Source organism: Mustelus asterias, chromosome 22 (assembly GCF_964213995.1).
Source record: "Mustelus asterias chromosome 22, sMusAst1.hap1.1, whole genome shotgun sequence".
NCBI lineage: Eukaryota > Metazoa > Chordata > Chondrichthyes > Carcharhiniformes > Triakidae > Mustelus > Mustelus asterias.
The window spans coordinates 60280885-60307138 of record NC_135822.1 but is presented as its reverse complement, the minus strand read 5'-3'; the positions used below and the strand labels follow the sequence as shown (position 1 = coordinate 60307138).

At 45.5% G+C, this 26254-nt stretch overlaps 1 protein-coding gene across 1 annotated transcript in view; it reads left to right on the top strand.

The window, feature by feature from the left end:
- The window catches only part of LOC144509710 (electrogenic sodium bicarbonate cotransporter 4-like), a 107425-nt gene extending 81171 nt beyond the window's left edge, over window positions 1-26254 (top strand). The window contains exons 20-27 of the mRNA XM_078238491.1: window positions 893-1071; window positions 4668-4740; window positions 5613-5681; window positions 7184-7357; window positions 8870-9031; window positions 13171-13267; window positions 23140-23210; window positions 26123-26254. Coding sequence (XP_078094617.1) covers window positions 893-1071; window positions 4668-4740; window positions 5613-5681; window positions 7184-7357; window positions 8870-9031; window positions 13171-13267; window positions 23140-23174 — 789 coding nt within the window. The 3' untranslated portion in view covers window positions 23175-23210; window positions 26123-26254. The remainder of the gene's footprint in view (window positions 1-892; window positions 1072-4667; window positions 4741-5612; window positions 5682-7183; window positions 7358-8869; window positions 9032-13170; window positions 13268-23139; window positions 23211-26122) is intronic.

Sequence of the window (26254 nt, the reverse complement as noted above, 5' to 3'; positions counted from 1 at the left end):
ATAGTTCTCATATCAAAGGGAACATTGGATGTCAAGCAGGTTCCAATCAAGCAATTTTCTGAATGATACATGATGGAAATGAGTGTGAAAGCTAGTCTGAAATTTGTTTTGGATCAAGATGATAAGTCATCGTGAGCTTCAGTTTAAGTATTGAGTTAAACTTTCAGAGAACAGAGTCAGACACTTTAGGAACATTTAAGCGGCTATTGGATAGGCACATGGAGCACACCAGGATGATAGGGAGTGGGATAGCTTGATCTTGGTTTCAGATAAAGCTCGGCACAACATCGTGGGCCGAAGGGCCTGTTCTGTGCTGTACTGTTCTATGTTCTATGTTCTAGAACCAATGCAATGTTAGACTCGACTGGTCACCACACTACCAGAAGGACGTGGAGGTTTTGGAGAGAGTGCAGAAAAGGTTTACCAGGATGTTGCCTGGTATGGAAGGTATTTGGTATGAGGAGAGATTGAATAAACTGGGATTGTTCTCCCTGGAAAGACGGAGGCTGATGGGGCGACCTGACAGAAGTTTATAAAATTATGAGGGGTATAGATAGAGTGAACAGTTGGAAGCTTTTTCCCAGGGCAGAATTACAAGGGGACACAAATTCAGGATAAGGGGGGAAAGGTTTAGTGGAGATGTGCGGGGGAAGTTTTTTACACAGAGGGAGGTGGGGGCCTGGAATGCACTGCCAAGTGAGGCGGTTGAGGCAGATACGTTAGCGACATTTAAGACTCATTGTGATAGACATATGAACAACCGGGGAATAGAGGGATACAAGCGGTTGGTCTGGATAGGACAACGTGATTGGCACAGGCTTGGAGGGCCGAAGGGCCTATTCCTGTGCAGTGTTGTTCTTTGACTGAAGTATTTCTTCCATCTCTGCTGCAGAAAGGAGCTGGTTACCATTTGGACCTGTTCTGGGTTGGTCTTCTTCTGGCAATTTGTTCTTTTATGGGCCTTCCATGGTACGTAGCAGCAACTGTTATTTCCATCGCTCACCTTGATGGTTTAAAAATGGAAACAGAGACCAGTGCACCCGGAGAGCAGCCACAGTTTCTTGGGGTGAGGTAGGTGTGCACTGAGCTGGATTATTTTATATTACTCCCATGGTGAGATACATTGCTCCAAATTACTTGATCCTTTCCACGTCACAATGAGGGCTCTTCTTCCGATGTCCTACTCGATTTTTGAGAAACAGAAAATGCTGGAAAATCTCAGCAGGCCTGACAGCATCATATCCCTACAGTGCAGAAGGAGGCCATTCGGCCCATCGAGTTTGCACCAACCACAATCCCACCCAGGCCCTATCCCCATAACCCCATGCATTTAGCCTGCTAATCCCCCTGACACTAACGAACAATTTAGCGTGGCCAATCCACCTAACCCGCACATCTTTGGACTGTGGGAGGAAACCGGGGCACCCGGAGGAAACCCATGTAAACACAGGGAGAATGTGCAAACTCCACATGGACACAGTGACCTGAGGCCAGAATTGAACCCGGGTCCCTGGCGTTGTGAGGCAGCAGTGCTAACCACTGTGCCACCGTGCCACCCCCAATTTTCTTTGGGGGAGAGGACAGAGCCAACGTTTCGAGTCAGCTCTGACGAAGGGTCATCTAGACTCGAAAAGTTGGCTCTATTCTCTTCCCACAGATGCTGTCAGACCTGCTGAGATTTTCCAGCATTTTCTGTTTTTACATTAGTAACTTTATGCCTTAAAACAAAACTTCTGCATATTCTTTAGCAGATAATAAACTCTGCACAAATAATTTATCCTCGTACATATTGGTATAACAGATTTCAGCCTTCTGAGATGATAGGGGAACCTGGTGAGTACCCTACACATTCTTTAGTGAATGATCCACCAGAATTAAGGTCTAATTATTAAACTTGGACAGACTTGTCCCTGCACAATGGAGAATAAGGATGAAAATTGTACTTAAGTAAAGGATATGGACTGATTAGTAACCATAGAACCATAGAAAATTACAGCTCAGAAACAGGCCTTTTGGCCCTTCTTGTCTGTGCCGAACCATTTTATGCCTAGTCCCACTGACCTGCACTTGGACCAGATCCCTCCATACCCCTCTCATCCATGAACCCGTCCAAGTTTTTCTTAAATGTTAAAAGTGACCCCGCATTTACCACTTTATCTGGCAGCTCATTCCACACTCCCACCACTCTCTGCGTGAAGAAGCCCCCCCTAATATTCCCTTTAAACTTTTCTCCTTTCACCCTTAACCCATGCCCTCTGGTTTTTTTCTCCCCTAGCCTCAGCGGAAAAAGCCTGCTTGCATTCACTCTATCTATACCCATCAAAATCTTATACACCTCTATCAAATCTCCCCTCAATCTTCTAGCTCCAGGGAATAAAGTCCCAACCTATTCAATCTCTCTCTGTAACTCAGCTTCTCAAGTCCCGGCAACATCCTTGTGAACCTTCTCTGCACTCTTTCAATCTTATTTACATCCTTCCTGTAACTAGGTGACCAAAACTGTACACAATACTCCAAATTCGGCCTCACCAATGCCTTATATAACCTTACCATAACACTCCAACTTTTATACTCGATACTCCGATTTATAAAGGCCAATGTACCAAAGGCACTCTTTACGACCCTATCCACCTGTGACATCACTTTTAGGGAATTCTGTACCTGTATTCCCAGATCCCTCTGTTCAACTGCACTCTTCAGAGTCCTACCATTTACCCTGTACGTTCTACTTTGATTTGTCCTTCCAAAGTGCAATATCTCACACTTGTCTGCGTTAAATTCCATTTGCCATTTTTCAGCCCATTTTTCTAGTTGGTCCAAATCCCTCTGCAAGCTTTGAAAACCTTCCTCACTGTCCACTACACCTCCAATCTTTGTATCATCAGCAAACTTGCTGATTCAATTGACCACATTATCATCCAGATCATTGATATAGATGACAAACAACAATGGACCCAACACCGATCCCTGCGGCACACCACTAGTCACAGGCCTCCACTCAGAGAAGCAATCCTCCACAACCACTCTCTGGCTTCTTCCATTGAGCCAGTGTCTTATCCAATTTACTACCTCCCCATGTATACCTAGCGACTGAACCTTCCTAACTAACCTCCCATGAGGGACCTTGTCAAAGAGAACGGTCATCTAGCTGTGAACCAGTGGAAAGAGCCTGAACCCGAACATTCTTTGTTCAGCTAAATACACAGATTAAATCTGGGATGATAGAAGATGGAGAGGTACCAGTAGCCACTGTTAGCCCATTTTGTCAGCTTACACAAATCAAATTAACAGTCGCTCGCAAAATTCTGTCACGTACTTGGACAATTAACATCCTGAGAATGATTTCCTGGATGGCAATATTCCCGAGAACAACATGTAGTTTGTGGTTTTCTTCAAGTCTGTTACAAGAAACTTGTCCAGCCGCAAGGGTCTTCTGATTAGGGGGTAGCACGTGATGTAGAAATTAATTAATGCCCAGAGTGGGTGCAGAGTGATAGCATCAGGCAGCTTTGAACCATAGAATCGTAGAATCCCTATGTTGCAGAAGGAGACCATTCGGCCCATCGAGTCTGCACCAACCACAATCGCACCCAGGCCCTATCCCCATAACCCCACATATTCACCCTGCTAATCCCCCTGACACTAAGGGGTAATTTAGCCTGGCCAATCAACCTAACCCGCACATCTTTGAACTGTGGGAGGAAACCGGAGCACCCGGAGGGAACCCATGCAGACACAGGGAGAACATGCAAACTCCACACAGTGACCCGAGGCCAGAATTGAACCCGGATCCCTGGCACTGTGAGGCAGCAGTGCTAACCACTGTGCCGCCCGTGCTGAGGCTTTATTGAAGAGAGTGGAAAACAACGTTCAGTTCTTGACTACCAGCGTGTTAGCAATGTCTGTCCAATCCAGGCAACTCATTCTGTTTACCTTCAACCATTACAGCAGTGTATGTGATCAGACCAAATCCAAAGGAAATTGTCCAATGTATCAATGTGTAGCAGTCAAGTCAGGGAGCTATTTTCTGCTGCCAGAGGAGAATAATGTTCTTCATTTCCTCGCTGAAGTTAACAGTGTACCAGGGAAAGGACAAGATAGATAGCTCTTCCACAGAGCTGGCGTGAGGCTCCCTTCTGTGCAGTTACATTCCCAAATTCTATAACTTTTTCATAATTTGCTTCCACGAACTGATTCCTGCCTTGAGCCATCGGCAAGGGGAATCCCATTCTGAACTGGTGTCTGTCAGAGCAGTGATAGGGTTCTACAGTTGGTGCTAGGAAACAGGTTGGATATTTGTGGGGATGGGTGGGGGGGGTGGGGGAAGAGATGGCAGGAATGGGGGTGAAGGGAAACTGGGTCTGATATCTATCCAGCAATCCCACATTTTCAGCCAACATTCTACTCTGTTGTAATGTTCTCTACAATCAAGTGCCCAGAGTCCACATTCACAGCAACAATGGTCATTGGAACAAAATCAAGCGAGGTAATCTGTCACTGTGGAACTGTGCGCTCACGAGAAGTCAATATTTGGAGAGAGATGGGCAGGAAATAAAGGGAATATATCCCTTTGCATAAAATACCACGCAGACCAAGGGAATGGACGGTAGTCTATGAAGATTGATTGTACATGGCATAGGACCTAAATGTTTATTTTCCTTTTCCAGGGAGCAAAGGCTCACTGGTGTTGTTGTGTTCATTCTGACAGGAGTCTCTGTGTTCTTGGCTCCCATTCTGAAGGTAAGCCTTTACAGACTGATTAGCAACAAAGCTGAGGCATTCCATTAAAGAACATTTAATCAACTTACCCCCTTTAATCACAAAGGAGTTAGCACCTTTTTAAATGAAGCCAAGGAGTGCCATAGTATTATTGGATGAGTGCAGCTCCAACAACACTCAAGAAGCTTGACACTATCTAGGACAAAGCCACCCAGTTGATTGACACCCCATCCACTCCCAACGCTCAGTAGCAGCAGTGTTTACTATCTACAAGATGCACTGCAACAATTCACCAAAGATCCTTAGACAGCACCTTCCAAACCCACGACCACTTCCATCCAGAAGGACAAGGGCAACAGGCACATGGGAACACCACCATCTATAAGTCCAAGCCATTCACCATCCTGACTTGGAAATACATCACTGTTCCTTCACAGTCGCTAGGTCAGTTCCCTCCTGAATTGCATTGTGGGTCAACCCACAGCATGTGGACTGCAGCGATTCAAGAAGGCAGCTCACCACCACCTTTTCAAGGGTAATTAGGGACAAGCATCTTCCCGCCTTTCGAATGTAACATTAACCTGAGGACTGTCTGCCCTTCCTGCGGGGACACGAAAGATCCCATGGCCCTCAGCCCACTTCACTAACCTTACTGTGTGCACAGTGACTACACTTCAGAAATAGTTCCTTGGCTGCAAATGGTTCACTGGCTTTGAGTCATGCATAGGTCATTAATGAGAGCTCTTTCATTTGTTATCACTCATTGAAGCAGCACAGAATTAGGCAGTCACAGATTGGGAATGGGAGTGCTGAAGATTTAATAGCTTTAAACTATTTAAGCTGCAACATGTTTTTTTTGTCTAATAGTCATGATTTATTTTGTTCATCTACAGTTCATTCCAATGGCAGTGCTTTATGGAATATTCCTTTATATGGGTGTGGCTTCTTTAAATGGCATTCAGGTCGGTCTATCTTTAGTTTAAATTATATCTTCTCTTTGATTGCTTTTGAACAATCAGCAGAAGCATGAAACCATGGAGTGGGGGGGTGGGATTTCTCGGGTTTGCGTCATTAGGAAGGGACCAGGCAAATCGCAAACTGTTTGGCGCTGGGTGTGAAATGTTTTTTTAGGCCCGCACACTATTCCCCCGGGATCGACGCGATCTAATAATGGTGCAATGAGGTTCAGAGAATCATCTCCACCCCCCATCAATCAGATTAGTACCTCTGGAGAAACGTTTAAGCGGAAACAGGCTCAGAATTTTTCAGTTACCAGCTGATGTTGTCCAGTGTTACTTACACACAAACAAATTCTCTCTCTCTCTCTCATTCTGCTCTCATATCCCACTTTCTATTTTATCATTCCTGGGTTCTGTCTGTTATTCCGTCTCGCTCTATCCCACTAAACTATGCTTCTCATCAGTGCCAATTTTTCTTATTCATTCGAGGGACATGGGCATCGCTGGCTGGGCCAGCATTTATTGCCCATCCCTAGTTACCCAAGGGCAGTTGAGAGTCAACCACATTGCTGTGGCTCTGGAGTCACATGTAGGCCAGACCAGGTAAGGACGGCAGATTTCCTTCCCTAAAGGACATTAGTGAACCAGATGGGTTTTTCTGACAATCAACTATGGTTTTACGGTCATCAGTAGATTCTTAATTCCAGATATTTCTTTTTTCCTTATTACTGAAGTCAAATTCCACCATCTGCCATGGCGGGATTTGAACATTAGCTGAGCTTCTGGATTAATAGTCTAGCAATAATACCACGAGGCCATCGCCTCCCATGATAGTGAACTATGCCTGGGCAGGGTGAAACCAGAGGAAACTCTGGTGGTGGAGGTACCCAGCTGTCCTGACGGCAAATCGGTCGTCCGACCTTGGTATAGGGGTGAAAGACTTGGTGTTCTCTTTCTTCAAGCCTCTCCTTCAATAAGCTCTTCATACACCCTTTCCCCTCATTCACAGCATGTCTCATCTCCCACAGGCACGTGCTCACGCTCTGTGTCCCATATGTAATAAAGAACATAATATCAAAGCACAGACTAGTTAATAGATCATCCAAACTGGAAATCAGAACCAGTCCAAAAATTAGTTAGCTTTGGATGAAGTGATCAGATTGGGACGGACCTGCAGACAGTCGTGTTATTCATCCCAGATGGATCCTGACATTTACCCAGATTTAACATTAGGGTTTGGCAGTTTCCCTGGAACACAAGTTACACTGCTGCCGACACTCACTCAGCACTAACCCACATTCTGGCTCCACCATCATCCTGCTGAGACTTTTTAACACAATGTGCACAGAGGGAGGTCTGACATTACCTTCTAGTCGTGACGCTCAGTGTTAGGGAGAATGTAGGATGTTATTGAGCTAAACTATTTCTGAGATGAACAATTTGAAGTATGCTGAGCTTTATTGTGATTTCAAACTTTTGTCCTCATGATATATTTTCTCCTCCAGTTTTGGGATCGGTGCAAACTATTTCTGATGCCCTCCAAACACCAACCAGACTATACGTATCTCCGGCATGTGCCGTTGCGCCGGGTCCACTTATTTACCACGGTGCAAGTCATCTGTTTGGGTGTTCTCTGGGTTTTGAAATCCACGGTAGCAGCGATCATTTTTCCTATCATGGTAAGATGTCATCAGTATTTTAGAACTTATGTCGCAGGCAGGCTTTAAACAACAGCTTTATAAAGCAACCTTAACAAGGTCGAACCAGACAGCAATTGATATGGAGCCAAAGGAGGTGTCCGGAGGCTTGGCCAATGAGATACGTTTTAAGGAGCATCTTAGGAGTGGAAGGTGGAGAGATGGAGGGCTTCCGGGTGGGTATTCCTGAATTTGGGGTCAGGACACCTCAAGGCACAGCTCTCAATGTGCGGCGAGTTGTATGCAAGGGTCTGGAATTGGATGAACACCGAGTTCTAGCAGGGTTGAGGAGATTGCAGAGCTAGGGAGGAGTAGGGCCATGGAGGGATTTAGACACAAGGATGAGACTTTTAAATTCAAGGGATTAATTAGAAATCAAAGCTATTTCAAACTTAAAATCACACATGGGGAAATCAATTTATTTTAGTCAGATGTATATACAAACATTGACATCATTAACCCCCAATGAACTCTAGAAATAGACAGAATGACATCCAGCAATTGTGGGGGAATCCAGTCATTATCAAAGTAAAAAGTCATATCTCTAGAAGGAACTTTGACACCACAAATCCAGCCCATAATCATTTGATTCCAAATACAATAATGTGGGGATGTTCGCCAAGTATAGATTTTGAGGTCATGAGGCATTTATGTAATCTAAATAGTACCAGGGTTTGGTGTTTATCAGTGACCTCTAAGTATACACAATGTTCCCGAATCACAATATTTAAAACAAAGAGTATTTTCATTGACCATTTGTAATGCAAAGTCTCTAATGATGTATTTTTTTCTCTATGTAGTATTGCAATTTATCATACAGTGCAGTGGTTTTCTTTCATGTTGTCATAAGAAATCTAATTTAAGATAACTGGCAATATTACTGTGATAAGTCCTCGGAGGCAGAAGTTCCCTCACCAAAATCCCTTTATTTACAAGTCTGACAACAGCATACAGGGTGCTGTCAGTTTGCAATCTACACTCGGAGTTCCAGAGGAACTGACACTCCTGGTTCAGTAGCAAGAGGCTCCCTGATTGGCCCATCAATTTGGCCTTTAATCAGGGAGTTCATATTCTAAAAATAATTAAAGTCATTAACCAAAGAGGGGACGCCAGGGACCCAGGTTTTGGCCCCTGTCCGTGTGGAACCTGCACATTCTTCCCGTGTCTGCGTGAGTATCCTCCGGGTGCTCCAGTTTCCTCCTGCACTCCAAAGATGAGGACGTTAGGTGGATTGGCCATGCTAAATTGCCCCTTGCTGTCAGGGGGATCAGCGGGGTAAAAGGTGGAGTTATGGGGATAGAGTCTGGGTGGGATTGTTGTCAGTGCAGGCTCGATGGGCTGAATGGCCCCCTTCTGCATTGTAGGGATTCTATGTTTCGAACACTGCGATTGCAGAGGGATTTGCGTTTGTGTCGATTGACTTCAGCAGTTTGTGATGGTTTTGCACAAATGTTCACCTACAAAGTCTTCTGCTTATTTCCACCCCCCTACTAGATCCTTGCTCTCATTCTTGTGCGGAAGTTACTGGACTTGGTTTTCTCCCAACATGACCTTGCTTGGCTAGACGACATCCTACCCGAAAAAGACAAAAAGGAGGAAGACAAGAAGAAAAGGAAATCAAAGACCAAAGACCAAGACAGGGACAGCATTGATGAGGTGAGGAATGCAGGGAGTTGCAGTGACGTACACACCTTTTGATTCATGCTATGTTCTTAATATAGCTTTCAACCCCTTCTGATTGGAATATGTTCAGCTGTTAATATACCCACTATCAAGTTTAACCTATGGATACATCATTCCGTACATCTAGGAAACACAATATTGTTTAGTTCAAATCACCTGGAGTGTACTTGCAGTCAACTTCTGTTTAAACACAGTTAAATCTGAATACCTTCCCATGAATTATCAGTGTCCAAACAATGGAGGTCTTGTGACACAGTGGATAGTGTCCCTACCTCTTGGATCAAATCCAACCTGTTGGAGCATTCAGCAGGCTTATAATCAGCATGGGAATCCTTCCACCACCTCCCCACTATTCCCCAAAAAGGGAGGGGAATTGCATGTGAAGAGGAACAATATTAAATTAAACTCTGCGCTTATTTGAAAGGAGTTTCTTCAATTTCCATCATCATTCCTAGTTAATCCATTAGATTGCACGTAACTCACCTCCTGACTCCCCAAAGCCTGTCCACCATCGACAAGGCACAAGTCAGGAGTGTGATGGAATACTCCCCACTTGCCTGGATGGGTGCAGCTCCAACAACACTCAAGAAGCTCCACACCATCCAGGACAAAGCAGCCCCGCTTGATTGACAACCCATCCACCACCTTAAACGTTCACTCGCTCCACCCCCGATGCACAGTGGCAGTAAGTGTGTACTGTCCACAAGGTGGATTCCAGGAACTCAGCAAGGCTCCTTAGGCGGCGCCTTCTAAACCCAATTGGTAGCAGACACTTGGAAATACCACCTCCTGGAAGTTCCCGTCCAAGTCACTCACTATCCTGACTTGGAAATATATTGGCCATTCCTTCACAGTCGCTGGGTCAAAATCCCCAGAACTCCCTCTCGAACAGCACTGTGGATGTACCTACACCACAGGGACTGCAGAGTTTCAGGAAGGCGGCTCACCACCACCTTCTCAAGGGGCGATTAGGGATGGGCTGGCGTTGATACCCACACCCTGTAAAAAAAATCTAAACTGGATTACTGCCTTGAACCTGTTGAAGGAGGAAGCTCTCTTCATGTGAGATTCAATATAGCATCACTGGTATTATACTGCACTCTGCTGGTCACAGAACAGCACTACATTAAAAACAAAGCACATGCAAGCTGACAGCTCATTCATTTAAAACTGAAGCATGAGAAAGAAGCTATTGGAGCATTTCCCCTCCCCAGCAGAACAACAGTTTGCATTTATATAGCACCTATAACATAGTAAATCATCCCAAGATGCTTCACAGGAGCAGAACCAGAGAAAAATTGGCACTGAGCTACAGAAGGCAACATGAGGGCAGGCAGACTACAAGTTGAGTCAGAGAGATAGCATCTTAAAGGTGGAGGGGGAATTGAGGGGGAGTGGGTTGGAAGGTGGAGGTCAATGAAGAGTGTTAGCTCTCCAGACCCCCACCCAAGTCATCACTTTTGATCATTCAATCCTGGTGTTGGATATAAGCAGGTTATTTTTTTAAATCAGCACAGCATAGCTTACTTACCTTGACCTGACATGACAGGCACACATAAGAATTCCTCAGTCCCTGGACAAATCTCAGGCAGTCTTCTCTCATCTAATCACCAAGGACAAAGTACGTGTCCACCAACAAGCCTGGGGTCAACCTGATCTGTACAGGAAAGCCCCATTTCACTGAAATCTTAAATCGATTCATGCGATCCCTGGGGGAAAAAAAACGGAAAGCTGCCAAGGTAATGTTGCTCAAAACTTTACGCTCCTCAGAAGCAAAATAATATAATGAATAAAATGTTCACAGTGGACAAAGGGATTCTAGTTGGTGGCCTGAAGCATAACTCTGGATCATCTCACAGCACGGCCTTTAATTACAAATTGGTCCCAGTCGGAATAGAATCATAGAATCCCTACAGTGCAGAAGGAGGCCATTCAGCCCATCGAGCCTGCACCTCCAACAATCCCACCCAGGCCTTATTGCTGTAACCCCACATATTTACCCTGCTAGTCCCGCTGACACTAGGGTCAATTTAACATGGCCAATCAACATAACCAGCACATCTTTGGACTGTGGGAGGAAACCGGAACACCCGGAGGAAACCCATGCAGACATGGAGAGAACGCGCAGACTCCACACAGGCAGTGCCCGAGGTGGGAATTGAACCCAGGCCCTTGGCGCTGTGAGGCAGCTGTGCTAACCACTGTGCCACCGTGCTGCCTGTTCCTCAGTTTGCGGAAAAAAACAGGAGGAAAAATTGGGAGATGATTTGCAAAGAATAGGCCAAAATGAATAGTTCTTTGAAAGATCTGATACGGACTTGATGGGCCAAATGGCCTTCAGCTGTCTTGTACTTGTCTAAGATTTTATGAAATCAGAGCTGTTTTCATTGAAACAAAAAGAAAAATAAAGTCTTTAATTTATTTAGCACTGTTCCCAATTTCAGCACTTTTCAAAATGCTTTATAACCAATCAAATGGCTATGAAACATTATCATTTTTGTGAAGTAGGAACAAAATGGTCAGTTTGCACACACAGCAAGGTTCCTCAAATAGCAATTGGGATTAGTATTGACCAGGACACAAGGGAGGATTCCCCTGTTCTTCTTTGAAGAGTGCCACAGAGGAGAGGCTGGATAGACTGGGACTTCTTCCTCTGGAGCATAGGAGGCTTAGGGGTGATCTTATAGAGGTCTATAAAATAATGAGGGGCACAGAGCAGCTAGATAGTCAACATCTTTTCCCAAAGGTAGGGGAGTCTAAAACTAGAGGGCATAGGTTTAAGGTGAGAGGGGAGAGGGACAATTCTTTCACACAGAGGCTGGTGAGTGTCCGGAACAAGCTGCTAGAGGTAGTAGTGGAAGAGGGTACAATTTTGTCTTTTAAAAAGCATTTAGATAGTTACATGGGTAAGATGGGTAGAGAGGGATATGGGCCAAACGCAGGCAATTGGGACTAGCTTAGTGGTTGAAAAAAAAAGGGCGGCATGGACAAGTTGGGCCGAAGGGCCTGTTTCCATGCTGTAAACCTCTGTGACTCTATAAATCATTTTAATATGAGATTTGGGGAACCTGAATGTAATAGGTCCTAATTAGGCATTGTTGATTCAAGATCTTTTTGGAATAACAATTAAAATCCAATATGTCAGTGGGTGAGGTCTTGTGGCGCAGTGGGTAGCTGCCCCTGAGCCAGAAGCTCCGGGTTCGAGTCCCACCCCAGGACTTGATGGTCAAGGAAGATGCATTCATAACGCAGCCGAACAGGTTGAGTATCAACCTTCAAAGCCTTCCAACATGCCAATGGTTTGCAACAAGAGTGGGAGAGACTCCCGGTCAGCCACCCTTGATGTGAAGTGGCATCCCTCAAGAAATAAACCCCAGCGACAGACTAACGATCTGTCCCAGGAATTATTAGCTGCGAAACCAAATGAAAGTCTGCCTTAGTGCACCACTGGGTGAGGGAGGAGAACCGGGGAATGTCAATGGGTGAATAGATGACAAGGGCCTCACACGAACATCAGTCTTTGTTCTTTACAAAGTTGACCAAACTCAGCCTTCGCCTTCCTTACCAGAGGAAGAAAAGAGGTCAAATTTTCTGACCTAACTGGTGCTCAATAGTCTCTTCTGGAAGTGCACCCATCAAACCTAGGCCAAGGTGATCACTGAGGCCCAGGCTTATGTGTGAAGGGCAGCCAGTTCCATGAGATACCAGAAGGCAGGCTTCACATTGGAAATCAGAGCACGGCACGAGTTGCTACATTTTGGGGATAGAAAGTAAAAAAGAGAAATAAATAGATAAAATCGGAGGGCAAGTTGGATGAGAACTTTTACCCTGAAATATAAGCAGAAGAAACACAAAGATTCAGTATGAAGGGGGGAACCAAATAACAACACAGAAAACCAAAGCTAAAGGTTGATGAGGTTAAAGTCCGATTTTGCCTGCAGAGCCACTCTGTAGCTCTCATACCATCACTCCTCAATTTGCCAGCAGAAGAGTAACAGGTACACCGTATGATAGTAGAGAACAAACTCTCAGATTATTAGGACTTTAAAATACTCAACAGTTCATTTTGTTTCCAGCCTAACAATGCTGCGTCATTCTGCCTGAAATTCCAGGTTTCCTTCCAGCCCAAGACTCGCAATCCCTCAGTGCCAGTAAAGATTCCTATGGAACATATTGAACCACAGAAAAATGGCTCTCAGGGCACAGCTAGTGAGTAAAGTTCTCAACAACAGTTGTTTGCTCCTAAGCATCTTAACTGCATACTCGACTAATCAACTAGTCTCTTCCACACTTTTTAAAGCCATTAACCACTTCCAGCTCCTTAAAAGCAGGTTAACAACTTAATCATCTCCGTTCTCCTTTAATGATTGAATCTCAAAATGCGCTCAGTTCATTATTAGCATTCTTACCTGATTCATTTCTTTACCTTGTTCATTTCCCCCAGCTCCAGGAAATTCACCAGGATGTTGCCTGGGATGAAACATTTAAGCTATAAAGAGAGGTTGGGTAGGCTTGGGTTGTTTTCCCTGGAGCAGAGAAGACTGAGGGGGTGACCTGATTGAGGTGTTCAGGATTATGAGGGGCATGGACAGGGTGGATAGGGAGCAGCTGTTCCCTTGAGTTGAAGGGTCAGTTATGAGGGGACACTAGTTAAAAGTGAGGGGTGGGAGATTTAGGAAAATCATTTTTACTCCGAGGATGGTGACGGTCTGGAGTGCGCTGCCAAGGAGGGTGGTGAAGATGGGTTGCCTCACATCCTTTAAAAGGTACGTGGGTGAGTACTTGGCACGCCATAACATTCAAGTTTATGGGCCAAGTGTTGGCAAGTGGGATTAGGTGGGCAGGTCAGGGCCTTTCATGCGCCGGTGCAATGACTCGATGGGCTGAAGGGCCTCTTCCGCACTGTAGGATTCTGTGATTGCCTTTTTGTTCACTGTATCGCCGCAGACTATTTGCCAAAGTGATCAGTTTGCCCCTGTGCAGCCAAGTACCGCCATGGCTGGGGTCAGCTCCTTGGATATTCCTTTCACAAGTCCAACAAATACATGGGAAATCTCTTTTATCATCGTGGCTGACCCGAGAGCTACGTTGCTCAATTTTCAACGGCATTTGCTGCAAAAAAAAAATAGGTTAGGTGAATGAGAACTTGATGGCCTCATGAATAGTACATTTCTTAAACACATCAGATCAGCTTAGATAATAAGGAACAAGCATTGTCAGTTGGAACACAACTGACAGATTTGATTGACTTTCATGAATGCAATAGTGATCTGGTTAGAATAGTAAGATTTCTTTAAAAGTTCTGCAGTGACCTGCATCTTGCAGAGCTCTCAACGTTTTCGATAAATTGTACAAGAGTGTACAAGGAAAGCAGGTATGGAACTTAGTTTGCGAAAGGAAGCAAATTATACTCGAGCCACGACCTTAATCACGCGATACTTGTCCCTGCAAAACTTTTTACAATGAGTTATCAGAACCAACTCTCGAAATCTGGCACCAACATATGTCAAGCCTTTTCTGCATATCCTTTTATCACATTGTGCACATTTCTGGATATCAGACTCTTTAGTGTCATTCCAGTGTTCATAAAAGGGAACCTTATCATCTCATCTATGCTTTCCAGTGCCAAGATAAATTTACTCTACCTATCAGCTTGTGTGGGTGATTGTGTTACAACTACAACTCACATCTACACAGATTGATGAAATGTCAGGGTACAGAGCAGAAACCCCAGAGTCTGTTATGTCGCCCAACTGGATCACAACAGCCTTTTCTATTTTGGCATTAAGAACATAAGAACATAAGAAATAGGAGCAGGAGTAGGCCATCTGGCCCTTCGAGCCTGCCCCGCCATTCAACAAGATCATGGCTGATCTGAAGCGAATCAGTTCCACTTACCTGCCTGCTCCCCATAACCCCTAATTCCCTTATCGATCAGAAAACTATCTACCCGTGATTTAAACATATTCAACGAGGTAGCCTCCACCACTTCAATGGGCAGAGAATTCCAGAGATTCACTACCCTCTGAGAGAAGAAGTTCCCCCTCAACTCTGTTCTGAACCGGCCCCCCCTTGTTTTGAGGCTGTGCCCTCTAGTTCTGGTTTCCCTTCTAAGTGGAAAGAATCTCTCCACCTCTACCCTATCCAGCCCCTTCATTATCTTATATGTCTCTGTAAGATCACCCCTCATCCTTCTAAACTCCAACGAGTACAGACCCAATCTGTTTAATCTCTCCTCATAAGCTACACCCCTCATCTCCGGTATCAACCTGATGAACCTTCTCTGCACTCCCTCCAAGGCCAATATATCCTTTCGCAAATAAGGGGACCAAAACTGCACACAGTACTCCAGTTGCGGCCTCACCAGTGCCTTGTATAGTTGCAGCAAGACCTCCCTGCTTTTAGATTCTATCCCTCTCGCGATAAAGGCCAACATTCCATTCGCCTCCTTGATCACCTGCTGCACCTGCAGACTGAGTTTTTGCGATTCGTGCACAAGGACCCCCAGGTCCCTCTGCACAGTCGCACGATGTAATTTTTCTCCATTTAAATAATATTCCAATTTACTATTATTTCTTCCAAAGTGGATAACCTCACATTTGCTAACGTTATATTCCATCTGCCAGATCCTCGCCCACTCGCTCAGCCTATCCAAATCTCTCTGCAGACTTTCCGCGTCCTCCACGCAATTCGCTTTCCCACTCACCTTCGTGTCATCAGCAAACTTGAATACCCTACATTCAGTCCCCTCCTCCAGATCATCTATGTAAATGGTAAACAATTGAGGCCCCAGCACCGATCCCTGCGGCACGCCACTGGTCACCAACTGCCAACCAGAAAAGCACCCATTTATCCCAACTCTCTGCTTCCTGTTAGATAGCCAATCCCCAATCCACGCCAACACCTTACCCCTAACTCCGTGTACCCCAATCTCCGTGTACCCCAATTAGCGTGAGGATAGGTTGTTTCACTCCAAGCGTGAGTCTATTGATGCATTATAGAATCACACAGTGCAGAAGGAGGCCATTAGGCCCATTGAGTCTGCACCGAACTCAATCCCACCCAGGCCCTATCCCCATAACCCCATGCATTTATCCTAGCAGGTTCCCCTGACACTAAGGAGCAATTTAGCATGGCCAATCCACCTAACCCGCACATCTTTGGATGAAACCGGAGCACCCGGAGGAAACCCACGCAGACACGGGGAGAACGTGCAGACTCCACACAGACAGTGACCCAAGGCCGGGAATCGAACCTGGGTCCCTGGCGCTGTGAGGCAGCAGTGCTAACTCGTAGGAAGCTTTTATCAAAACAAACTTTATTTAACAATACAGTTTAACTATAATGAATTAATTAACTTCACTTTTACCAATTGAAATACTCAAACATTACACTACAAGCTACAATTCTTAACTGCTACCCTATCCCTATTAGTTCTAATTCAAGCAAAGTTCCTCTTATAGACTTAAACTCCTCTTCAAAATCAGTTAGCAGCACATGGACTTACGTACTTGTACTCGAGCTGCCAGTCCTCGAGACTCCAGAATGGAGAGAGAGAGATTCATTTCTCCCAGCAAGTCCAAAACAGCAGCCTCCAGAAAGAGAGAGAGACACACACCTCTTGCTTCTTTCAGAACCTGGCAGTAACTGACGGCTTTTCCCTGTGAGCTCAGTTCCTCCCCTTAAGCACGTGGCTCTCTGTCAATCAACCTAATCAGAATCCTACTCTCAAACCCCCAGGGGAAAAACCAATTAAACAAAAATGCATTAACTCAGATTAAAACGAACACATCCCCAGCTAAGATCAATCATTACCTTGCAGTCTCAGCACATGAGTTGCCTAGTGCCCAGACAAATTGACACCGTGTAAAACAGAGCTGAATTTTAAACATACTTCCCCACAAGAAACATTTATTAAAGGCACAGTATCATCAAAGGTGCACCATGGAACTGTTGACAAACCAAATTTGACACTGAACCACATAAGGGCAGGTGACCGAAAGCTTGATCAAAGAAGGGGGTCTTATGGAGTGTCTTAAAGGAGGAAAGAGAGGGAGACAGGTGAACAGGTTTAGCAAGAGAATTTCAGAGCTTAGGTCCTTGGTAACCAAAGGCAATAATGAAATGGTTAAAATGTTTAGAGGCCAGAATGGGAGGAGCACAGATATCTCAAAGGGTGGTGTGGCTGGAGGAGATTACAGAAAAAGGGAAGGGCTAGACCGTGAAGGAGGTTTGGAAAAAAAAGACTGAGCATTTTTAAAATGGGTCATTACTCAGCCAGAAGCCATTGTAGGCCAGTGAGCACAGGGGTTAGGAATTAGGCAGCAGAGGTTTGAAGAGCTCAAGTGTATGAAGGATAGAAAGTGGAACTCACTCAACTCAGGCGGCACAGTGGCAAGCACTGCTGCCTCACAGTGCCAGGGACCCGGGTTTGATTCCCAGCTCGGGTCACTGTCTGTGTGGAGTCTGTACGTTCTCCCCGGTGTCTGCGTGGGTTTCCTCCGGGTGCTCCAGTTTCCTTCCACAGTCCCAAGATGTGCAGGTCAGGTGGATTGGCCATGCTAAATTGCCCCTTAGTGTCAAGGGGACGAGCTAGGGTAAAAATGTAGGGTTATGAGGATAGGGCCTGGGTGGGATTGTGGTCGGTGCAGACTCAATGGGCCAAATGGCCTCCTTCTGCACTGTAGGATTTTATGATCTATGATTCTATCTTTAGATCCATTCGCCTCTAACCTTTCTCTTTTATTGATATTTCTGCAGTCATTTCAGTCCATCCAATGTCAATATGAAGGCTCTTTGTTAGCTAGCCCGAGATGCTTACTCATAGAGCCATAGAGGTTTATAGCATGGAAACAGGCCCTTCGGCCCAACTTGTTCATGCCGCCCTTTTTTTTTAAACCCCTAAGCTAATCCCAATTGCCCGCGTTTGGCCCATATCCCTCTATACCCATCGTACCCATGTAACTATCTAAATGCTTTTTAAAAGATAAAATTGTACCCACCTCTACTACTGCCTCTGGCAGCTTGTTCCAGACTGTTCCACCCTCTGTGTGAAAAAATTGCCCCGCTGGACACTTTTGTATCTCTCCCCTCTCACCTTAAACCTATGCCCTCTAGTTTTAGACTCCCCTACCTTTGGGAAAAGATATTGACTATCTACCTTGTCTAAGCCCCTCATTATTTTATAGACCTCTATGAGGTCACCCCTCAGCCTCCTACGCTCCAGAGAAAAAAGTCCCAGTCTATTCAGCCTCTCCTTATAACTCAATCCATCAAGTCCCAGTAGCATCCTAGTAAATCTTTTCTGCACTCTTTCTAGTTTAATAATATCCTTTCTATAATAGGGTGACCAGGATTGCACACAGTATTCCAAGTGTGGCCTTACCAATGTCTTGTTCAACTTCAACAAGACATTTCAACTCCTGTATTCAATGTTCTGACCGATGAAACCAAGCATGCCGAATGCATTCTTCACCACTCTGTCTACCTGTGACTCCACTTTCAAGGAGCTATGAACATGTACCCCGAGATCTCTTTGTTCTTAACTCTCCCCAACGCCCTACCATTAACTGAGTAAGTCCTGCCCTGGTTCAATCTACAAAAATGCATCACCTCGCATTTGTCTAAATTAAACTCTATCTGCCATTCGTCAGCCCACTGGCCAATTGATCAAGATCCTGTTGCAATTGGAGATAACTTTCTTCACTGTCCACTGTGCCACCAACCTTGGTGTCATCTGCAAACTTACTAACCATGCCCCCTATATTCTCATCCAAATCATTGATATAAATGACAAATAACAGTGGACACAGCACCGATCCCTGAGGCACACCACTGGTCACAGGCCTCCAGTTTGAAAAACAACTCTCTACAACCACCCTCTGGCTTCTGTCAAGAAGCCAATTTTGTATCCATTTAGATACCGCACCCTGGATCCCGTGAGATTTAACCTTATGCAACAACCTACCATGCGGTACCTTGTCAAAGGCATGTTTGTAGCTCCACCTAATCATTACTTGCTCATTTATCTTATCTTCTTTCCCATTGTTTTCAACTTGTACCATGCTGTAGGTTTCTCTGTTCGAAGGATAGCATAGCGTGGAACAAATGAGGGGTTTGTTTCATTGGGGGTTGCTGTCACTGAGAGTGACAGAGCATTTCCTTTTTGGAATAACACAGAGACTGCTCGAAAGACAGAGTCAGTATCTTAAAGATAGGTCAGCCTGCTGGGTGGAACCCTTCCCCACAACACTCTGACCGGAATTGTTCTTTCAGATTCATGCTGTGCAGTTCCGGCATCTTTTCATAGAACCCCTACAGTGCAGAAGGAGGCCATTCGGCCCATCGCGTCTGCACCGACCACAATCCCACCCAAGCCCTTTCCCCATAAGCCTGTGCATTTACCCTAGCTCGTCCCCCTGACACTAAGGGGCAATTTAGCCTGGCCAATCCACCTAACCCGCACAGCTTTGGACTGTGGGAGGAAACCGGAGCACCCGGAGGAAACCCACGCAGACATGGGGAGAACGTGCAAACTCCACACAGGCAGTGACCCGAGCCGGGAATCGAACCCGGATCCCTGGCGCTGTGAGGGAGCAGTGCGAACCACTGTGCTGCCTGTATATCTGTGGGTTTTTTTCTCTATGATCTTTTTATTCAGATTCTAACCAGAGACAGATCAATAACATAGCACACCGGGAGGCTAAAAACAGCAAGAGAGATAACAACGTAAATTAAGAAGTTTTCATAAAATGAGACGAAATTTTTTTTAATCTCTCCAACTTTATTTTTGGCTTTCACTGAGAGAAAGAATGAAACTGATAGAACAGAGTGTGGACGAAGCCTCTGGTAGCTTCAGTCAAGAACATTGCAACTCAATTGATTATTGGTGGGATTCTCCAGCCTCCCAGCCACGTGTTTTCCAAGGGTGGGGGAAGAGGTGCCATTCGCTGGCAGCGGGATTCTCCAGTCCCGCCGCTGTCAGAGATTTTCCATTGAAGCCGCTCCATGTCATCAGCAAACCCGTGGGGGGGGGGGTGCTCTGCCGGTGGGATCAGGGAATCCCGCTGGCGTGAACGAATGGAGGATTCCGACCTATATTATTACAAAGATGTGGAAAAATTGAAAATAAAGAGGAACTGCTGGAAATATTCTGCAGGTCGGGCAGCATCTACGGAGAAAGAACATTTCAGGTTGATGACCTTCTGTCAGAACTGGATCAAGTTGGAGATGCGGCAGATTTTCAGCAAGTCAGAGGCAGAGAAAGCATGGGAGCGGCGGAAAGAACAAAAGGGAAAAGTGGAGGTAGGATAGAGGACGGGGGAGATTGAATGTCAAAAGAATAGTCAACATCTTTTCCCAAAGGTAGGGGAGTCTAAAACTAGAGGGCATAGGTTTAAAGTGAGAGGGGAGAGATACAAAAGGGTCCAGAGGGGCAATTGTTTCACACAGAGGGTGGTGAGCATCTGGAACGAGCTGCCCAAGGTGGTAGTAGTAGAGGCGGGTACAATTTTGTCTTTTAAAAAAGCATTTGGACAGTTACATGGGTAAGATGGGTGTAGAGGAAGATGGGCCAAACGCAGGCAATTGGGACTAGCTTAAAAACTGGGTGGCATGGACAAGTCGGGCTGAAGGGCCTGTTTCCATCTGTAAGCCTCAATGACTCTATGAGTGATGGTGCAAAGCAAAAGGGGATGGTAATGGAACATGCAAGGAAACAAAAGATATTTAGAGGAGGTATGTATGGGATAGCGGGAGGTGAATAGGGGGAGGCGATGGCCTAGTGGTATTATCACAAGCCTAGTAATCCAGAAACTCAGCTAATGTTCTGGGGGACCCGGGTTCGAATCCCGCCACGGCAAATGGTGGAATTTGAATTCAATAAAAAATATCTGGAATTAAGAATCTACTAATGACTGTGAAATCATTGGAGGAAAAACCCATCTGGCTCACTAATGTCCTTTAGGGAAGGAAATCTGCTGTCTTTACCTGGTCTGGCCTACATGTGACTCCAGAGCTACAGCAGTTTTGATTCTCAACTGCCCTCTGAATAAGGGCACCTAGGGATGGGCAATAAATGCTGGCCGGCCAGTAACACCCATGTCCCATAAATGAAGAACAAAAAAATAGCACCTTCTGCCCAAAAGACTCGACACAATGCTCATCATCTGAAATTGTTTAACTCAGTGCCGAGTCCAACAAATGTGGAATGGAAAGATGAGGTTCTGTTCCTTGAGCTTCCATTGTGTCTCATTGGAAGAGTGTAGAAGGTTGAGGACAGAGATATCAGGGGTGGCAGCCGGGCATGAGGTGGGGGGGAATTAAAATACAAACAGTTGTATGAGATCACCTAATCTGTGTATGGAGGCGAGCAGGGAACGTAGTGTGTGAAATTGAAAGTACACCTGAAAAATGTTCCAGATGTAATAGGTTCGAAGCAAGTTCTGAGGCGGGAAAAATTTCTTTGCTGAACTCTGCTGTTCTGGGACTTGACCTTCCCCGGCCTCCCCCCCACCCCGCCATACAAACTCAAACCTGTTACATCTCTAACTTCCTCCAATTCTGACAAAAGGCCTTAGGCCTGCAGCTTTAACTGAGTTTCTCTCTGCACGGATGTTGCCTGTGCTGCAGAGTATTTCCATCAGTTTTTCAATTTGTTTTTGATGCTGTGGGAATTTTGGCGTAGGTGTCTGTTGTTCATCCTCAGTTGCCGGGGAAAGGTGCTGCTGATACAACTAAGCAGCCTGTTAGGCAGAGTGCAGTTCAGAGGCTTCCATGATGCTTTGCTCTATCTAAGCCCAGACCAGGTTTCCCTCCTCTCTATCACAGTGGGGACTTTGTCAAGTGAAGCAATGCCTGACCAGAGGGAAGGACCAAGATTTACATTTGTGCTTTTTAAAAAATATTTCTCATGTGCCAATTTTTCACAAGAGTAGAAGTTACTAACTTACAAAGTGTTCCACGCTAAGCCTTAGATAGAAGGCCCTACTCAATGACCACTCCCTTCTAACCTTTCCTAAATTTGACCTTCCACATCAGTCATATCATCAAATTATATTTCATATCCGCTTGGGCAAGTACCTGCACCCGAGCTTCACCCTCAACAGAGAAATCACCTCACTGGTAGAATCATACAGCGCAGAAGAAGCCCTTTGGCCCATCGAATCTGCACCGACGCATTAGAGACACCTGACTTCCCACCTAATCCCATCTGCCAGCACTTGGCCCATAGCCCTGAATGTTAAGATGTACCAAGTGCTGATCCAGATACTTTTTAAAGGATGTGAGGCATCCCGCCTCCACCACCTTCCCAGGTAGCGCATTCCAACCATCACTACCCTCTGGGTAAAAAAGCTTTTCCTCACATCCCCCCTAAAGGTCCTGCCCCTCACCTTGAACCTCTATGCCCTTGTGACTGACCCTTCAACTCAGGGGAGTAGTTGTTCCTTATCCACTCTGTCCATGTCTCTCATAATCTTGTACACCTCGATCAGGTCGCCCCTCAGTCTTCCCTGCTCCAACGACCCTTCAACTAAGAGGAAATAGGTAGCAAACGTCTTCTCCCTCCCCGCCCCTAGCCAGGAATTTCACATCTACATGACTTTTGTTAGTGAGCACAGAGCCATGATGTAGAGATGCCGGCATTGGACTGGGGTGGGCACGGTAAGAAGTCTCACAACACCAGGTTAAAGTCCAACAGGTTTATTTGGAATCACGAGCTTTCAGAGTGCTGCTCCTTCATCAGGTGAGTGAAGGAGCAGCATTCTGAAAGCTCGTGATTCCAAATAAACCTGTTGGACTTGAACCTGGTGTTGTGAGGCTTCTTACTAAGTACAGAGCATCTTTGCTCAAGCTGCTGTGTGTTAAATGGCTGCAGTTCAGGACTGGGTTGAACTAGATGTCACTGGTTTTCTGAGAAGCAGGAAAGTCCGCTGTTCTTACCAGTTCAACGGATCTCACTTTTCTCCGTGGTGCCATTTAACACTGAAGATCTCAATGGAACCACCCAACGTTGAGAGGTAAAGATGGCGTCTGTTTAATATCTTTACTTCATCTGACCTGTGAATGTGATTAATTACCAGGAGAAAGGTCCTCTAGCTGGAGTTATGCAAGCTGAAATGTCACCCTGCAACTCTGACTCACTCGACCGCAGGTACCCATTGATCTATTCACTTCTCTCTAATTGCAAGATAAAAGATCGCCAAAATTCCAGATCTGAGTGCATGGTTCCGCATTCTCTGGATTTCTGTTAAGATTGTATTCCTCTCCTTGGCTAAAATGCAGAACAGAGAAACAATAGAGTTGTCTTAATTGCTTGCATTGAAATAAAAATGTTGTTCTTGTTCTAAATAACAGAGGGTGGTGAGTGTCTGGAACGAGTTGCCAGAGGTAGTAGTAGAGGCGGGTACAATTTTGTCTTTTAAAAAGCATTTAGACAGTTACATGGGTAAGATGGGTATAAAGGGATATGGGTCAAATGTGGGCAATTGGGATTAGCTTAGTGGTAAAGACTGGGCCGCATGGACAAGTTGGGCTGAAGGGCCTGTTTCCATGCTGTAAGCCTCTATGACTCAATGGCTGGAATTTTACCAGCACGCCCACCCCGATTCCAGGGGCGGGCGAGGCTCAGAGAACAGCATTCTCCGTTGGCCTCGGAAGGGATCGTATGAACTTTGGGCAGAAGTGCTGGTAAAATTCCACCCGATGACTCTATAACAGTATTTCAAAAGTAGTTTATATGTTTGAGGGTACAGTTATGGAGCTCTGCGCTTATTTACAAGAGACATTAGAACGTAAAGTATTGAACATTTTTGTGAGGTACGCATATCAAGGGATATGGAGCCAAGAGGCATCAATGGATTTGAGGTAGATCAGTCACCATCTCATTGAAGGCAGGAAGGGAAAGTGAGGTGTTGGGAAAGGAGGGTGGGGCTGGGGCAGTATGTTAGGGGTGTGGTGGAGGGGCGAGTGGGGGGAGAGGGTGAATCTGGTGGGAGCAGATCTGATAGAAGTTTACAAAATTATGAGAGGCATGGGTAGAATTGATGGTCGGTGTCTTTTTCCCAGGGTAGAAATGTCAATTACTGGGGGACATGGATTTAAGACAAAAGGGGGAAAGTTTCAAGGCGATGTGAGAGGCAAGTGTTTTACACAGAGGGTGGTGAGTGCCTGGAATGCGCTGCCAGAGGAGGTGGCAGAAGCAGATACAACAGCAATGTTTAAGCGACATCTTAGATACATGAATAGGCAGGGAATAGATGGATACGGACTGTGTAGAGGCAAAAGGTCTTTCGTTTAGAAAGGCATCATGTGTCGGCGCAGGATTGGTGGGCCGAAGGGCCTGTTTCTGTGCTGTACTGCTCTTTGTCCTTTGAATGCTAGAACAGGTTCAAGAAGCTGTATAGCCTCTTCTGCTCCTAATGATAAGCCTACAGAGAACCTTAGTAAGACTTCAGTGTGAGGACTGCATGCGGTATTAGGGTCCACACTACAGCATGGAGACTTCAGCGAGAGTACAAAGAAATCTTCAGAAGGAGGCTGACTGGTGTGAGGATGTACAAATAAGAAGGAAGACTTGAAAAATATGAAGCACTTTTTTTGTTGGAGTAACACTGATTACTGCACAATATTTTGGAAGCAGTTATAATGATGAAAGCATGGAACAAGGTTTTGGAAGGCCTAATACAGATGGGAAATATATAGTAAATGCCAGAACCCTTAAGAGTATTGATAGGCAAAGGGATCTGGGTATACAGGTACACAGGTCACTGAAAGTGGCAACGCAGGTGGAGAAGGTAGTCAAGAAGGCATACGGCATGCTTGCCTTCATCGGCCGGGGCATTGAGTTTAAAAATTGGCAAGTCATGTTGCAGCATTATAGAACCTTGGTTAGGCCGCAGTTGGAATATTGTGTTCAATTCTGGTCGCCACACTACCAGAAGGATGTGGAGGCTTTGGAGAGGGTACAGAAAAGATTTATCAAAATGTTGCCTGGCATGGAGGGCATTAGCTGTGAGGAGAGATTGCAGAAACTTTGTTTGTTCTCACTGGAACGACGGAGGTTGAGGGGCGACCTGATAGAAGTCTACAAGATTATGAGGGGCATGGACAAAGTGGATAGTCAGAAACTTTTTCCCAGGGTGGAAGAGTCAATTACTAGGGGACATAGGTTTAAGGTGCGAGGGGCAAGGTTTAAAGGAGATGTACGAGGCACGTATTTTACACAGAGGGTGGTGGGTGCCTGGAACTCATTGCCGGGGAAGGTAGTGGAAGCGGATACAATAGTGAGTTTTAAGGGTCTTCTTGACAAATACATGCATAGGATGGGAATAGAGGGATATGGTCCCCGGAAGGGTAGGGGGTTTTAGTTCAATCGGGCAGCATGGTCAGTGCAGGTTTGGAGGGCCGAAGGGCCTGTTCCTGTGCTGTAATTTTCTTTGCTCTTTGTTCTAAGGTAGGTAGAAGCAGCAAAATGCTGGAAACACTCAACACGTCAAGCAGCAGCCTGTGGAGAAAGAGAGTTGTCATTTCAGATCAATTACATATCACCAGAACTAGAAGATGTTAGTGATTTAATGGACTTTAAATAAATATGTGTGAACAGTGAGTGCCAGCAAGCTAATCATTTGCATTTACGTTACATACTTTAAATGTAGAAGAACATCCCAAAGTTCTTCATTGCGGTTGAAACAAACTCACAGCCCAGGGATTTGGGATGCTCCTTGTCCTGTCTTTTCACCCTGCCAGCCTCCGCATTCAAAGGATCATCCTCCACCGTTTCCACCAACTCTAGCATGATGAGCTATGACGAAGGGTCATCCAATGCGAAACATTGGCTCTATCCTCTCTCCACAGATGCTGTCACAGCTGCTGAGCTTCTCCAGCATTTTCTGCTTTTGATTTATTCTGGGACTTTTCTTGTCCCAGTTTGCCTACAAATAGGGCTGTTTGAGATGCTCTCAGTGGCACACTTTTAGCTGGGGGTGGGGAGGGGGAGGAGGGGGGAAACGAAACTGTGTGTAAATGAAGTGAATAATGTTTCCCTCTCTCTAAATCTCTCCACAGTATAACTTTACACCTCAAGATTTCCTGTCCGTCTTCCCCCGCTTTCAACTACTCCCCGAATGCCATATGCCCTGTCCCACAGGTCAAGATAGAAATGGAGTCAGATTATGACGATACGGATAATGAGAAGGC